This window comes from Phalaenopsis equestris, unplaced genomic scaffold (assembly GCF_001263595.1).
Source record: "Phalaenopsis equestris unplaced genomic scaffold, ASM126359v1 Scaffold000279, whole genome shotgun sequence".
NCBI classification, from domain to species: Eukaryota; Viridiplantae; Streptophyta; class Magnoliopsida; order Asparagales; family Orchidaceae; genus Phalaenopsis; species Phalaenopsis equestris.
Window position 1 is genome coordinate 154,586 of NW_018164721.1, and position 15,820 is coordinate 170,405.

A 15,820-nucleotide genomic window follows, 5' to 3' on the forward strand; every position below is an offset into this window, starting at 1 on the left:
AGTAGAATTCAAGTTGGTTGGTTGAAGTGGAGGAATGCTCTGGGTCTATTGTGTGATAGAAAAGCACTGCTTAGACTAAAACTAAAATTTTATTAGAGGGTGATGACACTTGCAATGCTCTATGAAGCTGAATGTTGGCTTTTAAAAGAGAAGCATATAACTAAGTTAAGTGTTGTTGAGATGAGAATTCTTAAGTGGATGAGTAGCTTTACACTTAGAGACAAAAAGCAAAATAAATATATTCTTGATAGAATTGGTGCAGCTCCAGTGGCGGACAAAATTAGACAGAGTCGTATTAGATGGTTTGGTCACATTAAACGTCGACCATCTGATGATCTAATTAGGAGAGTAGATATTTAAGATTCTATTTATGTTAAAAAAGGAAGAGATAGACCTAGAAAGCCTTGGGCATATTATATAAAAAATTATCTTAATTTACTAGAATTAAATTAAAATATGACACTCAATAGGACATAATGGAGAAAGTGATTCATTTAGCCAACCCCACTTAGTGGGATAAATGTTCGTTATTGTTTCAGTTATTGTTGTCGTGATTAATAAAATTCATACAATATTTTTTTCATGAAATATTCTCAATAAAATATCTTTTCTATTAAAAATATATATTTTTACCTAAAAGTTAAAAATAGAATTTCATGAACAAGATAAGATTATGAATATTAATAATGATAAATTTTTTAACAAAAAATTGCTAATAATAACATTTTCCTAAACAAATTATTATTAGTATGTATTATATAAAGTATTAAAATATAAGAAAATTTCATTCTTATTAAAATAATTTGATAAATTATTTATTTATAAATAATTATATTTATGTTTTAGGGAATAATTCGTTTAAAATCACTCGAAAGAAAATTAATATGAAGATGAACCCTCAAATTTTCTATGGGAATATTTAAAACCTAAACTTGCATATTTATAAACATAACACTCAAATCTTTAATATCACCTTCAAAATATACCACTATTAAAAAAGAATTTGGCAAAATTGATTGGAGAGATGATTTTACAATGTTATATTATTTTCACAACAAAATTTTTAAAACATCAATTATGTTATTATTACATCATTTGTATATTTTTTTAAATAGATTTATGATTTATTATGTCATCCGGTTGAACCCTCAATTCAACCTCAATTCAACCTCAATTCAACCCCAATTCAACCTTTGAACCTTGAACCTTGAACCTCTTATCTTACCGGTTCAATATTCCGTCCGGTTTTCAAAACCTTGGTTGCAGGTGAAACTATGCACTCAACGAATAGTTCAAACTTAACTAAATTAAAACTCTTTCAAGTTAGTAGTTAGGAGGCCATTCAATATCTTTTTTTTTTCTATTTTATTTTGTTTCAGTTATTCTTTGATTTAAAACAAAACATATTTGGTATTTAAAATAAAAAATGTTTTATTTAAATATTAATTGGCAGCAAGCAGTGATAGTTGGCATGCGACAAACGTGGGAGGAAACCAACATTCTATGGTTAGTGATAAGGGTGGTGGTTTTAGTAGATGTTTTTAAAAATACTCAAAAACTAAAAAGTTATTTTGAGTGTTTTTTTTTTAAATTAAAAATAAAACATTAAAAAAAACACTAAATGAATATATATTTAAAAAGTAAAAAAAAACACAAAATGATCTAAAATGATCCCTAAATAAACTTAAATGCTTAGTACAAACTCGAAGGCTACATAAAAAAAATTTGAACATAAGTCCAATTTAATTATATTCATGAATATACTTATTTGTCTTTCAAAAAGTAACTTTTTAAAACTTTTTTGTTCAGCTTAATAGTAGTTCATCTATTATTTAATAAAAATTTAATTAAATATAACTTTTTTTATTACTTATTTCAATAATAACATATTTTATATTATTTATTAATCTAAGTTACTTTACTAATTCTCATCTCTTATTTATGTAATTTTCTATCTCATTATTTTCACCTCTAGATACACGCGTTCAAATTCTATCATTTTTCCGATACCTCAAGTGACCTATCTGAGGGAGGGCACATAAATGTAGTGACCCATGTGAGTCTCTTGTGAGAAGTAAGCACGTGCTATATTACTATTTTTTCTAAAACAACTACATTTGATGCATCAACAAGAGTTCTATGAGCACATCATCTTAACCTTAGAAGGCAAGGAGCCTGAAAAAGTCCAAGGTTGATAAGAGCTTTGAACATTATATCTCTTGCTACTTTTGCTTCAATTTTATGACAGCGTGTATTACGTTAAATGTTTTTCTCTACCTAAAATTAACATCATGCTTATCTTCAAAATCTTAACTCTAGATTAAAACAATCAGATAATGTTCTGTTTCTTTCTTATAACATAATAATAGCATAATTTATTTACTAGCTTCAAAAAATGCCGCTTTGAATGGATTTTGTCAATGTCAACCTTATAAACAATTCTGATTTGATAAATGCTAGTTCAAAAGAATATTTTTCAAGATAGTCACTTTCTACCCTTCAAGAATTGCAATTATATGATTCATTGACTTTCCTAGATGTAGTAAATCACCTTGCCCATTGTAAAATCAATATGATGCAATCAATTTGAGGAGTTGATGTAAAATTATTTCTCATGGAATGCTTGTTATCGAGATAAGTATTTATGTTAATTATTGAGTTTTATGATATTTTCAAATTAATTCATTTGTTACTCAGGAAATTGTATGATGATCTAATACAATTCCTTTTCATTTCTCTATTTAATAAACAAAACTGATTATATTTATGTCATATGATTGCAAGAAAGTTCGTTAAAACATATTTATTTATCACATACTTAATTGGTGTCAAATAGTTACATATTAATCCCAAATTTATTGAATTGCTTATTTATTTGAAGTTAAAAATATTTATTAATACGATAAGCTAAGTAATCATTCGATTTCTTAGCTTATTCATTAGCATGTTTCGGTTTGTTTGATTAATTTATGCATATACAATCCAAGTTTAATTATAGAAAAAATTCAGCAAGTGTAAAAATATATATGAAGGCTCCGCTCAAGCTCGAGTCATGTATTTGTAGTATGATTAAGCCATGTGATCCATGTGGCGTCCAACTTGACTTGGCTTTATTGTAATTCTAATTGCTAGTTCATTTAGGCTTGTAAAATTATTTATTAATGTCAGCCTTTTTTTAAAAAAGAAATAAAATTTTAAATTTAAATTTAATATATTTAATGTAATTAAGATTTTGAAAATGGTATTCTTTATTTTTTGGAAAACAAAAGGACCAAATATATTTCATATACCTAATAGTTAGTAAGCTTAATTATTTAAACTTAAAAGTTTACGACTCTGTTTTAGTCTGCGAATTTTATAGCCGACAAATTCTCATATCTAATACACAGATAGACAAGGTTTAGATTAATTTGGGTTCTTAATTCCCTATATAGGCAAACCCTTATAGTTAATTACATCTTAGGTATTTTTGGAACCCAAATGAGTGAAGAGTATGAGATGTTGAAGGTACTGAAGAAGCTTCAGTGACATCTCAAACTAACATATTATTTGACTTTACGTCTTTGAAAGTGGAACTATATTTAATGTTTCAGTCATGTAAATTATTTAGACATTTGAGATTTATGTTTACATATCATAAGCAAATAACCCGAGAAAATAGGAGGATTTATGTCGTACTAAACGACAATTTCGAAATCCTAAAAAGAGTTTAGGACTTATATCGTATGATATACGGTAGTACGAAATCCTAAGAGATAGTGTGGAGAGCTACGACATTAGTTGTTTTCTGATTCTCAATAAAAAAACTACAATCGGTTGGTTCTCTTTATTTTGGCTTGTTCAATCTGAGCTTTAGAACTTTAACGATTCTCTTTATTTTGACTTGTTGAAGTTGGGCTTTGGAACTTTAATGGTTCTCTTTATTTTGGTTTACTGAAACTATACTTCGAAACTTTGGAATTTTGAGGTGTTTTTGCATTAATTTGCTGGAGCCGAAAAGTGGAAATCGGTGGTTGTCTTTGCTTTAGCTTTGCTGAAGCAGAACTTTGGAAATCTGGGGGTATTCTTTGTTTTGGGTTTGCTGAAGCCAAACTTTCCTTTGGATATTTAAGAGATTATAACTGATTTGTTTTGTTTATAATTCGGTTATGATGAAGCTGTAACTGGCTTGGTTTTGCTTTATACGTTGGATTTAGAGGTTGTAGTTGGCTTCACTTTGTTTTATACGTTGGATTTGGAGACTTTAGCTAGTTTGGTTCAACCTATAATTCGAATTTGGAAAGGATTTGCGGTTAGCTGTTTCGTGGCCTAAAATGGAAAAGCTGCAGCGTTTTTTTTATTGTTATGAATCATTTTGAAAGTTACAGTAACTTTATTTTATATTTTGAACCATATTTGAGGGTCACTAGCTCCTTTATAATGTATATAAGTCTTATTTTCATGAAAAATGTTTAGCAACTTGTTAATGTGGATGGGAAACTTTGGAATTTTGAGGTGTTTTTGCTTTAATTTGTTGGAGCCGAAAAGCGGAAATTGGTGGTTGTCTTTGCTTTAGCTTGCTGAAGCAGAACTTTGGAAATCTGGGGGTTTTCTTTGTTTTGGGTTTGCTGAAGCCAAACTTTCCTTTGGATATTTAAGAGATTATAACTGATTTGTTTTGTTTATAATTCGGTTATGATGAAGTTGTAACTGGCTTGGTTTTGCTTTATACGTTGGATTTAGAGGTTGTAGTTGGCTTCACTTTGTTTTATATGTTGGATTTGGAGACTTTAGCTAGTTTGGTTCAACCTATAATTCGAATTTGGAAAGGATTTGCGGTTAGCTGTTTCGTGGCCTAAAATGGAAAAGCTGCAGCGTTTTTTTTATTGTTATGAATCATTTTGAAAGTTACAGTAACTTTATTTTATATTTTGAACCATATTTGAGGGTAGTGGATGGATCACTAGCTCCTTTATAATGTGTATAAGTCTTATTATCATGAAAAATGTTTAGCAACTTGTTAATGTGGATGCTAAAATAGAGAAACGTTAACATGTAGATTAATTTTGAAAATTTATATTTTGTCTATCTCATTCTTTCATTAATGCATATGGAATATCAAAGTGGTTTATAAGTTGGAAAAGCAAGATAAAGGTGATGATGCAAGAATCACTATCAGCTCTTCTTTATAGCTGAAATTTTTTAATCAATAATCAATTAAAGATTTCCTTTTTCATCCTTCGAGTCTTTGGTAATTCTAACCATTTCTTAAGAGATTTGTGAACTGACACCAGATACTAACAACAAATACTACATAAAGATACATTACACATTTAGTTTACAAGTTCAGATACTACTTACAGATTCACTCATCAATTAAGTGACAGGGATTAGAATGACACGATTCTAGGGTGATTTGCTGGTGACTTTTGATTGATATTGATACATAAACTTCGATGTTTTGGTTGTCTGTGGGATCGTGATAAATAAAAAGTTTAGTCTGTGTTCATCACTAATTTAAATTTTTATACCACATTTTGATTTTTCATATGCTTATTACTTAACTTTTATAAAAAAAATATACATACTCAAGTCTTTTATATATAAATTACAAATATTTATCTAGCTTCTTTTCTTTATATATTTATTTGTATTATGTAATTATAATTTGTTTTGAAACAATTAACAGAATCAACAGATACATGTCTATCTTTTCTTTCTTTACTGTATTTTACTTTCTTAGCCTTTTTTTTTTCTTTGTTTTAGTGCACAGTCTTTTCTTTCTTTGTTGCACTTTACTGCACAGTCTTTTCTTTCTTTCTTTATTGTACTTTACCATATAGCTTCCTTTTATATTCTCCTACTGTAATATACAATCCATATTCACTCGCACTCATGCTTTTAATTAATGTTTTTCTGACATGTTTATACAATACTTTACAATAGTAAAACATAACCAAAACAACACTTTTTCATTTCAACACATTTCAAAATTCCATAATAAAACATTTTCAAAACCACAAACAATATTTTCAAACCCCAATAAACTAATTATAAAATGGTTTATCTCCTCTTTTCTAGGAACGAGACAACGACGCAGTCAAGTGATGATTCATCTCCGGACATCGGTCGAGATAACAACAGAAGCAGAAGGAGCTTCAGCTGAACTTCCATAGACTTAAATAACATACACTCATAGGATGCAGTTGTTTGTCTGGTATTATGTAAATTCACACATTATCTTTTAGGATTTAATACGATTGTATATTGCACGATAAAAGTCGTAAACTATTTTTATGATTCTGATGTCGTTGTTCGGTACGACATAAATGACTGAGCACGAAACCACAAGTGATATATCATCTCAAAAGATGAGGGTATCACTTGTTAGTAGGTTTAACTATTTAAACTTATGAGTTTATGACTCTATTTTGGTCTGCGAATTTTATAGTCGACAAATTCTCTTATCTAATACACAGATTATACAGGGTTTAGATTAATTTTGGTTCTTAATTCTCTAAAGACGCAAGCCCTACAGTTAATTACATCATAGACAACCGAAACCACCTAAGAAAACGTTCCATTAAAATCGGGATTTTATTTTCAAGAATTTGAAATTTAGCTTTATATGATTGTTTATAGAAAAACCAAATAGGAAAGACTCGATATGGAACAATTATTTTTGGAAACCAAATGAGTGAAGAGTGTGAGATCTCAAAGATACTGAAGAAGTTTTAGTGACATCTCAAACAAATCTATGATTTAACTTTACGTCATTGAAAGTAAAATTATATTTAATGTTTCACGCATGTAAATTATTTAGACATTTGAAACTTATGTCTGCATATTATATGCAAATAACCCGAGAAAATAAGAGGATTTATGTCGTGCAGAACGATGACCTCGAAATCCTAAAAAGAGTTTAGAACTTATATAGTATGATATACAACCGTACGAAATCCGGAAAGATAGTGTGAGGATTTACGTCATACCAGACAAACAACCACGAAGTCCTATGAGTGTTATTATTTAAGAAATCATTTTATTATTAGTTAATTGGAGTTTGAAAATGTTTTATTATAGAATTTTGAAAAGTGTTAAAATGAAAAAGTGTGTTTTGGTTATGTGTTATAGGGCTTAATCCTAAGCATACGCTCTACGTTTGCTATCCTAAGATACTGTATAAATATGCCAAAAAAACAATAATTAAAAGCAGGCGTAGAACTGGATATGTATAGTACAGTGCACTAGCAGAAAACAAAAGGAAGCTATATGGTAAAGTAAAGTAAAGAAAAAAAGTAATTGTGCAATAAAGTACAGAAAAAAAAGAAAAGAATTCTACAGTAAAATACAATACAAAAAGAAAAGATTGCAATAAAGTACACTAAAGAAAGAAAAGAATGTGGAGTAAAGTAAAGAAAGAAAAGACGAAGGCAATAAAGTGTAGTAAAGAAAGAAAAGACTGACGCGTACCTGGCTGATTCTGCTAATTGCTTTAAAACAAATTATAATTACATAGTACAAATTAATATATAAAGAAAATGGGTTAGATAAGCATTTGCAATTTATATATGAAAAACTTGAGCATTCATATTTTTTTATAAAAGTTAAGTGATAAGTATATGGAAAATCAAACTAGGGTATAAGAATTTAAATTAGGAACGGGCTTAGACTAGACTTCTTATTTATCACGATCCCACAGACAACCAAAACATCGAAGTCTATATATCAATATCAATCAAAAGTCACTAGCAAATCACCCTAAAATTGAGCAATTCTAATCCCTGTCACTTACTTGATGAGTGAACCTGCAAATTAAAGCAAAAACACCTCTAAATTCCAAAGTTTTAAAGTATAGTTTCAGCAAGCCAAAATAAAGAAAATCATTAAAGTTCCAAAGCTCAGCTTCAGCAAGCCAAAATAAAGAGAGCCATTAAAGTTTCAGAGCTCAGACTCAACCAAATACTGCTATATGATTTCTTATAGTTCACAATGGTATAATCATTTAAACTTCTTTCTTTGAGCAAGAGGAGGGGGATTTACATGCAGATGAATTCTTATGTATTTAAATGTCTAGATTGCAGATTTTGAGTGTTTACATGTCCAAGCTTTCAGGTTTTCTTTTATACAAATGAATTATTATGTATTCATATGCATATATTTCAGATTTATTTGTTTACATGCCTAGCTTTTTTTAGATTTGCTTAGAAAAGATTGGAGTCGTATGTGTTTGGATAGTTAAACTTTCATACAATTGAACTCCCACTTGCTTACGTGCCTAGGCATTCAGATAACCAAATTTACACACAATAGAATTCTCATACCAACTTCTCGGCGTAACTTTGCGAGGTAAATTTGGACGTGGACGAACCATTAAATGATCACGGAGCTACTCCTGCAACAGACGAAAGGGACAACAACAAACTTCGCGCCGGTGAAATCTCTTCAAAAATCATTTTCCAAATTCAACAATATTTTCAAAACAACACAATTTTTTCAAAAATTCAACATTTTTAAAACAAAACAGTTTTTCAAAAATTCAACAACATTTTCAAAACAGAATAATTTTTTTTTCAAAAATTAAACAACATTTTTAAAACAAAACACGTCATGTTGAATTTACGGGAGTCCCTCGGATGAAGTAACCCGCGATTGCTAACGAGATCTCCTCAATTTAAAGGAGCTTAACAACTTGTTTAAATTAAATAAATTCAAAAGAAAATAGTGGTACCGGAACGAGGGAACCGTGAGATCCTAACCGGTGTCGCTCTAATCAACTTTAATCTCCCTCATAATGCTTGAATGACAACAAAACCAAAACCTTGAAACACACTTGGTAAAAACTTTTGAACCTTAAACTTTAGACCTGCTACCTCGACGAGAAGCTTAGAGTCAACTTTGTAGGCAGCACGGCAAGGAGTTTGGATCGAGCAACAAGAGCATATTCTTCAGCAATCTCTCTCCTTAGTCCAAATAACAACCCATAGGACTTCGAGGTAGCTCGTTCAGCGCGACGTAAATATTCACCCTTTTTAGGCCCATGCACGATCATGTTGTGCAGCGTAAGTTCTAACTCGCCTTAGGTTCCAAGGTTGTCGTGTGGTACGACGTAAACCCTCATATCTCTGCGGATTATTTGTATAGTCATATATTATGCAAATGTAAGTCTCAAATAATAAAATTGACAGAATTGAACACTTGAATAGCATCATCTTCAAAACTCAGCCACAAAATAGGATAGTTTGGGAAATCGCTAAGGGTTATCCTCAGGATCTGTGACGCCCCATACATTTTCCTTCCTTTGAACTCCTAAAAAATAATTGTTCTTATTTGAGTCACTCTCACTTGTTTTTCCACGTCCTACCGTGAAAACCTTTAATTTGAATTCTTGAATACTAGTACATATGATCATTATCGAGAGTTTTTTCAAGTGACTCCCGTCATTTGAGATTTAATTAACTATAGAGATTTGTCTCTAAAGGAAACTTGGAACTCGGATAAAATAAACTCTATTTAATTCGTATATTAAATATGAAAACTTGTTGGCCACACATAAAATGTTCGCAGGTCAAACGGATGTCACAAAACTCTTAGTTTGAAATATTGGAACCATCACCGAGGTATGCACTTATCTTTCGGGAATGTGTAGTATTCGCGGTATCGGGCACGATTATGCAAATTATTAGACGAATGAGAACCATTTGGTCTCTTTTTTTGAAAATTAAAACATACTACTTTCAAAACTCAAACTACATACATTTTATATTAAATTAAATTTCAAAATTATTTTCAATTTTCAAAAAATAAAATCAAAAAGTTAACCGACACTAAGAAAAAAGACCTAACTATCCTATGAATATTTTACATGCAGCTAATTATGGGAAAACATCAAATATATTGCCCATTACTTTGTTGGACTGGTAAGCTTATCTGACTGATTTTCACTCAACCTAATTTTTCTTTTCTTCTCGGAATGGTAAGTAAGCATATGTTATATCCAAAGATGAAGAATTGAATGTTTTCTAAAGGATTTTAAAACATAATAAAATGTCAGAAACAATATCATTTAAAAATTGTAGCTTGCTCTAACATTGACTATGTTGGATATTACTGAAGACCAAAAGTTTATTTTGAAATATTGTATTACTTGTGGGAGGAAAGCTTGCTTCATGGAGAATAAATAAATAAATTGTTGTAACTAGATCACATGATAAGTAAAAACAAGCCTATCATGGACGTTGTTAATGGAATGATGTGGATAAAAAATTTTATTGAAAATTTTGGTTTTTATTTTGCATAGCCCATGGTATTTAAAAGTGATAATCATGAAGCAATCCATCCTACTAGCAAGTCTATTTTTCAAGGCAAAACAGAAAATATTGAACTAAATGGTCATACAAGCAAAGATGCAATAATACCAAATGATCATAACTCCTGTGCCTAATGAAGAATAGTTGGCAGTAGGGGTGTAAACGAACCGAACACGAACGTCATTTTTATTTCGAGCTCAAAAAGTGTGTTCGTGTTTGACTCGTTTGCTTAACAAGCCGAACACGAGTTGTTCATGAACAAAGAGTCGTTTGACAACCCTAATCACGTAGTCATAAGACTTTAAGGGTTTGAGCAAGATTTAAAATTTATTATTTATATTAAAACATCATTTGAATCTAATTTAAAATTTTTTATTCTATTTTCTTATTTAATATTTTAATTGATTATAAATCTTTGTAGCCTTGTAGTTAATTAGATTTTTTTAAAATACTACTCTCATTAGATCTTTGTAGCCTTGTAGTCAATTAGATCTTTGCAGCCTTGTAGTCATAAGACCTTGTAGTTTCGTAGTCATAAGACCTTGTGTTCTCTGTAGCCTTGTAATATTAAGACCTCCTAGAGAATCTATGCATAATATTATATTTTCTAATTAGATCCTTGTAGCCTCGTAGTCATAAAACCTTGTAGTCAATTAGATCTTTGTAGCGTTGTAGTTACTTAGATTTTTTTATAAATCTTTGTAGCCTTTGTAGCCTTCTGGTTGGGTAAAAATCAACACTGATGGAAGTTGAAAATACAACTTGGCTCGTGTGGGGGCTATTTTTAGAAATTCCTTAGGGAAATGCTTAGTTTTTTTTTTTCTTTCCTTGCTATTCTAATTCTCTTGAATCTGAATGCTGGGTTGTTTTGTTGGCTTTGTTCATTGTAGTATCTTCTAATTGGTACTTGCTACAGATGGAGATTGATTCTACTATGCTTTTGTAGTTAATTTTTAAAAAGAAAAAGTCTTTATGGAATTCGGTGATCTGCCTTAATAGAATATGGAGTTACATTGAAAGATATTGTTAGCATTACTTAACAAAAAGCAACCATGCCAAGCAAGTATTCATTCCTTGCAAACTTATGTGGACTAGATAGATAAAGTAGAAAAAGAATCGGAAAAAAATAAATAAAATAATTATCTGATGAATTTGTGCAGGGTAGGCCATCATCTAATTAAATCCATATTGATTGTACTCATAAAGTACTGAGAACAAATGGGAAAAAAACATGATTTAGTCCTCCACCACTATAATCACGGGTAGCAAAGTTAGTCTCTCGCAATTATAACAACTTGCACTTATATCATCAATAAATCCAACCCAATAGTTGCAATAAGACTACCGTTGACTATCACGATGATGTATTTCATCAAAAAGATGGCTTTGAAAAATTCACACCCACAAATCAATAATTCATTTTTCACAAAAAACAATAAAAAAACAGGAATTTCCTATAAACATTAATGATCCGGCGTAAAGGCACCACATTTGCAACACAATAATGATGAATTGGATTCAATTGGATCATTCTTCTACATTCTAATGGGCCATTTAAGGTAATAGATTTAGACAGTTGCATCAAGCTAATATTCGAGGCTTTGATTTTGAGTGTGCATCAAGAAGCTCTAACTCCCATAAAAGAATTTTCAGAGGATGGAATGTAGTAAATAAACAAACCTGATGTTAACTGAAAAGGCTAAATCACGGAGACGGGGCACTAAATATGTTGCCTCTCCTTCTGATATTGTACTGCAAATAGCAAAATAGTCTATCATCTGCTCTGCATTGTAATTAAAATGAAGCTTTGCGGCACATCTTTCAGTATTACTTGAGCACAACAGAAGCAGGGCCGATGCTCTGGTGTAGCCTATCATGTCATGATCATGCATGAAGGCCAACCCATTGATAGCTCCGTTAAGCAATTTGGTAACAAAAAACCTTCTACGTTTAAATTTCCCTTCCCCGTTGAAAGAAGACCAGATAGTCTCTTTAGTATTAGCAACATCCTTTGAAATTACTTCGCTAGTAACTTTGGCATAGTCTGCTGCACTATATATCCCATCATTACGAAAGGCAAGCCACTGGCAAATGAAACATTTGTTTTTTAAATTCTTATTTAGTGAGACCCCGTCAACCGATTTCTTCTCAATAGTATATATCAAACCTGCTCTCCAGTTCTAGTCTCGAAACCTCCTAATAAGATCTGGATGTTTTCACATATAAATTTTGAATCTTCCTGCAAGATGCATTCCAATTGAATTAGCTCATGAAAGCTACACTTGGCATGCCATATCGGCTAATCATAGAAAAAAAAATTGGAATAATATATAAATATTCACTTAGTGGTTTCCTTACTTGAAGGAAAGAATGACATTTCAGCTCATTAGCAGCCATCATATCTGCTTCAATGCCACCAGCACGTCGTCCAGGATAAACCTTCATAAGTCTTTTCAGGAAATGAGGCAGAGCTGTGAAGCTTCGAGAGCAATCTTACAGACAAATAACTTCTTCAAAAGTTCTCTTTTATTCTTTTTCTTTTTTTTTCTTTATCTTCTTTTTTTTTTTAGTGAAAATCGCAGCATTCATAGAATGTCTATTTATCTTGTTGGATAATTTTCTATAACTGCCCAGCTGCAATATTACAATGCTTACATGCACTTAATTTCACCTACCTTCATCAATAAATCAGCTTTTAAGAACTGTATTTATATTCATACAAGGTATGAAACAAACACAAAGAATTGCAATTACAAAGAAGATGAGGGGCTATTCGAATCTTCAATGAATGTGACACATCTAAAAAACATGGTTTGTACAACATGCCGTTGCATTTGCACGAAAATTTCAAATTATTTGGAGAATAAAACTCATAGGTGGATGCCTTCTCACACCAATACTCTAATGCACAACAAAAACAACCATATTAAAGTCATTTTCTTTTAATGAACAGAAAAAAAAAAGATATTGCCAGGGCACTTAACCAATATACCCTGTTTCAAGTAAAAATTCAATGCTTTATATGAATATCGCTAGAGTTATAGGCATAGATTTGTACCTTAAAAATCACTCGGACTCCCTTTAATGGACCTTGAACAACTCTTCCCTCGTAAAGCCTAAAATAAGATGTTTAGATATTATCAATATAGTTTAATAAGGGAAAACGGTAAATTATGATATAGAAAGAATAATGATACACTCCTTAAAAAAATGCTACATTAAACTGAGATACATCTACTTTTTAATAGGTGGAACAAGAAAAACTCATTCAAAATAAAACTATAATGTCACCCCCCATTTTGATTGGTCTACCAAAGGAATTGGGCCCCAAATGCAGTATTACAAAATTGTTTTTTGGGGAATGTAGAAGCACCATGATGAAAGAGTAAACATATAACGATTATTGCAATGCAGGAAGAGAAAAAGCACCTAATTTTCACTTTGCCTTCTCCAACATCTTGGATTCTTAAACGCTCAATGTCTTCCGAAGAATATCCAACACCTGGTACTTCAATGTTTCTAGCATCAGAAGGCCCTCCAGGTTGAAAAGATGAATAACTGCAGCATTTCAATGTTACTTTTAATACTTGAAAAAACAGAAGTGAACAGCAAGTAACAAATGAAGCATCCAGCCAATTTCTCAAAATCTGCAACTTAATGAGATAAATCAGTTCAAAATGCAAGAAAATGGGCGAATGAGAAAAGGAAAGAAGACAAAATAGCAAACCTGGTAACGTTCATGAACCCGTACTCTCCAACGTATTTTCCCACGGCGAAATCATCGGGATTGGTGATCAACGACGCCTTTAGAGCATGAATCTCTGACATCCGATGCATTAAACTTTTGGACACAAAACCAAAAATCCGAAGACCGAATGACTTTCTGCGCGAAGAACAACGGTGGCATCTACGATGAGTATTCAGTGTAGTTCTGAAAAGCACGGATCCGCTCGGAGCAGTTACTAGGATCATTAGTGGAGAAATTGGTTTCGGAGGAGTCAAGGACAGAGAAAAATGAGATCCCTAATCAACTTGGAGGGAAGAATTCGAGCTTTCAGATTAACGGGATAAACAGTTGATTCCGATAAGCTGTCTTTTTTATTTAATTTGTGTGTTTTGTGAACAATTAATTTTAAATAAATGACCAAACTGCCCATATTTAAATAAACTGCAGATTTTTTGTTTGTGCGTTTTGTAAACAACAGATTTACATATTTTTTTACAAGCTTACAAAACTTCTTAATATAATCATAAAGTGAAGATAAATGTGAAGATTGTAGAACATGAAAATATAAAATATTTTTAAAATTAAAGTTCAATTATTAAGAGATGAAAATACAAATATTTATCACTTAAATATTTCAGATCACGTCACAGAAGTACAATCACCTAAAAGAAAATGAAATACATTTTAACACACTAATATGTACTATAATGAGACCCAAAAATGAAGAAAAAATAACATGTTAAAATAATTAGAAAAAAAAAATATAATGTTGGCTTTAAAATGTAGCAGCATATCATATCCCATATTGTCCGGCTCTGACACTCAGAACCCTGAGCAAACCGGTCTGATTTGGATACTGTACAAATGAAGCACTCAAACCAGAAGCTGTATTCTGAAATCGTGATACTGAGAAACTCCGAGCAGCGGTGTCCAATTGAGATGTCATAGAAACCGACATACTGTCGGCACACTTAAGAAAAGTGCAGTCATCTTGTCCTTGTGCCCACGGCGGGCAAATGTAAAATTGTCTCTCGTAGCTATGTGGTTGGCGTAACATGAGTGGCAATAACGGTAGCCCGCACCAGCACATCACTTGGTCGAACTTCCTTGAATATGTGTAACTCATAGTCCTGCACTTTTTAAAAAGACAATAAATCAACAAAAAATAAATGAAATAAAGAAAATATACTTATTAGCAATGGTTGCCCTAATAGACATGGGTCATCCAAGCTGCCTATAAATTGAATTTCCAGCTTCATTAATCATCTGAATTCAAATCCCCAAATAGCTTAAAAATGTTTTTTCTTTCATTTTTTTATGCTTTTGTTACAAATTTAAAATTTTCTTTCACTGTGTGATTTATCTCTGTTGCACTTTTGAAGGCAGTCAGGCGCATGAAATCCTCCCCTTTGACAAAAGATGAGAAGGCACTCATTTATGAGGTGGATATAATCCCATCAATATGATTTTGGTAAATTTTTAGTGTTTTTTTTATTCCCAACTAATTATTATTTTTTCTATCAAAACCAGGAATGAAGAATCTTCAAGCATGATTGGCTATCTGTTTGGAAAAATTTTGTCCCCCATAGAGACCCCTCAATGCTACCACAACAATGGAGAATTGCTACCGGAACCCAAAATTCATATAGAAAAAATTAGGTTGTTAAAGAGAGAAGGCGTCTATATGAGGCTAAAAGAAGAATACTAAAAGCATGTAAATTTTCCAAAGAAAGTAGCACTATTAGTATTTGTGACGCACCTGTAATGATATTAAGCCACTGAATTAGTAGATGAAAATAAAGTG

General features: G+C 31.3%; 1 protein-coding gene across 1 annotated transcript in view; it reads right to left on the bottom strand.

The window, feature by feature from the left end:
* Nucleotides 1–14,351, bottom strand: part of LOC110024922 — a 23,131-nt gene extending 8,780 nt beyond the window's left edge. Inside the window, 8 exon segments of the mRNA XM_020725117.1 lie at nucleotides 11,940–12,041; nucleotides 12,121–12,167; nucleotides 12,170–12,373; nucleotides 12,457–12,528; nucleotides 12,648–12,728; nucleotides 13,348–13,405; nucleotides 13,719–13,847; nucleotides 14,017–14,351. Of these exon segments, the coding sequence (XP_020580776.1) occupies nucleotides 11,940–12,041; nucleotides 12,121–12,167; nucleotides 12,170–12,373; nucleotides 12,457–12,528; nucleotides 12,648–12,728; nucleotides 13,348–13,405; nucleotides 13,719–13,847; nucleotides 14,017–14,261 (938 nt within the window). The 5' untranslated portion in view covers nucleotides 14,262–14,351.
* Between the last annotated feature and the right edge of the window lie 1,469 nt (nucleotides 14,352–15,820).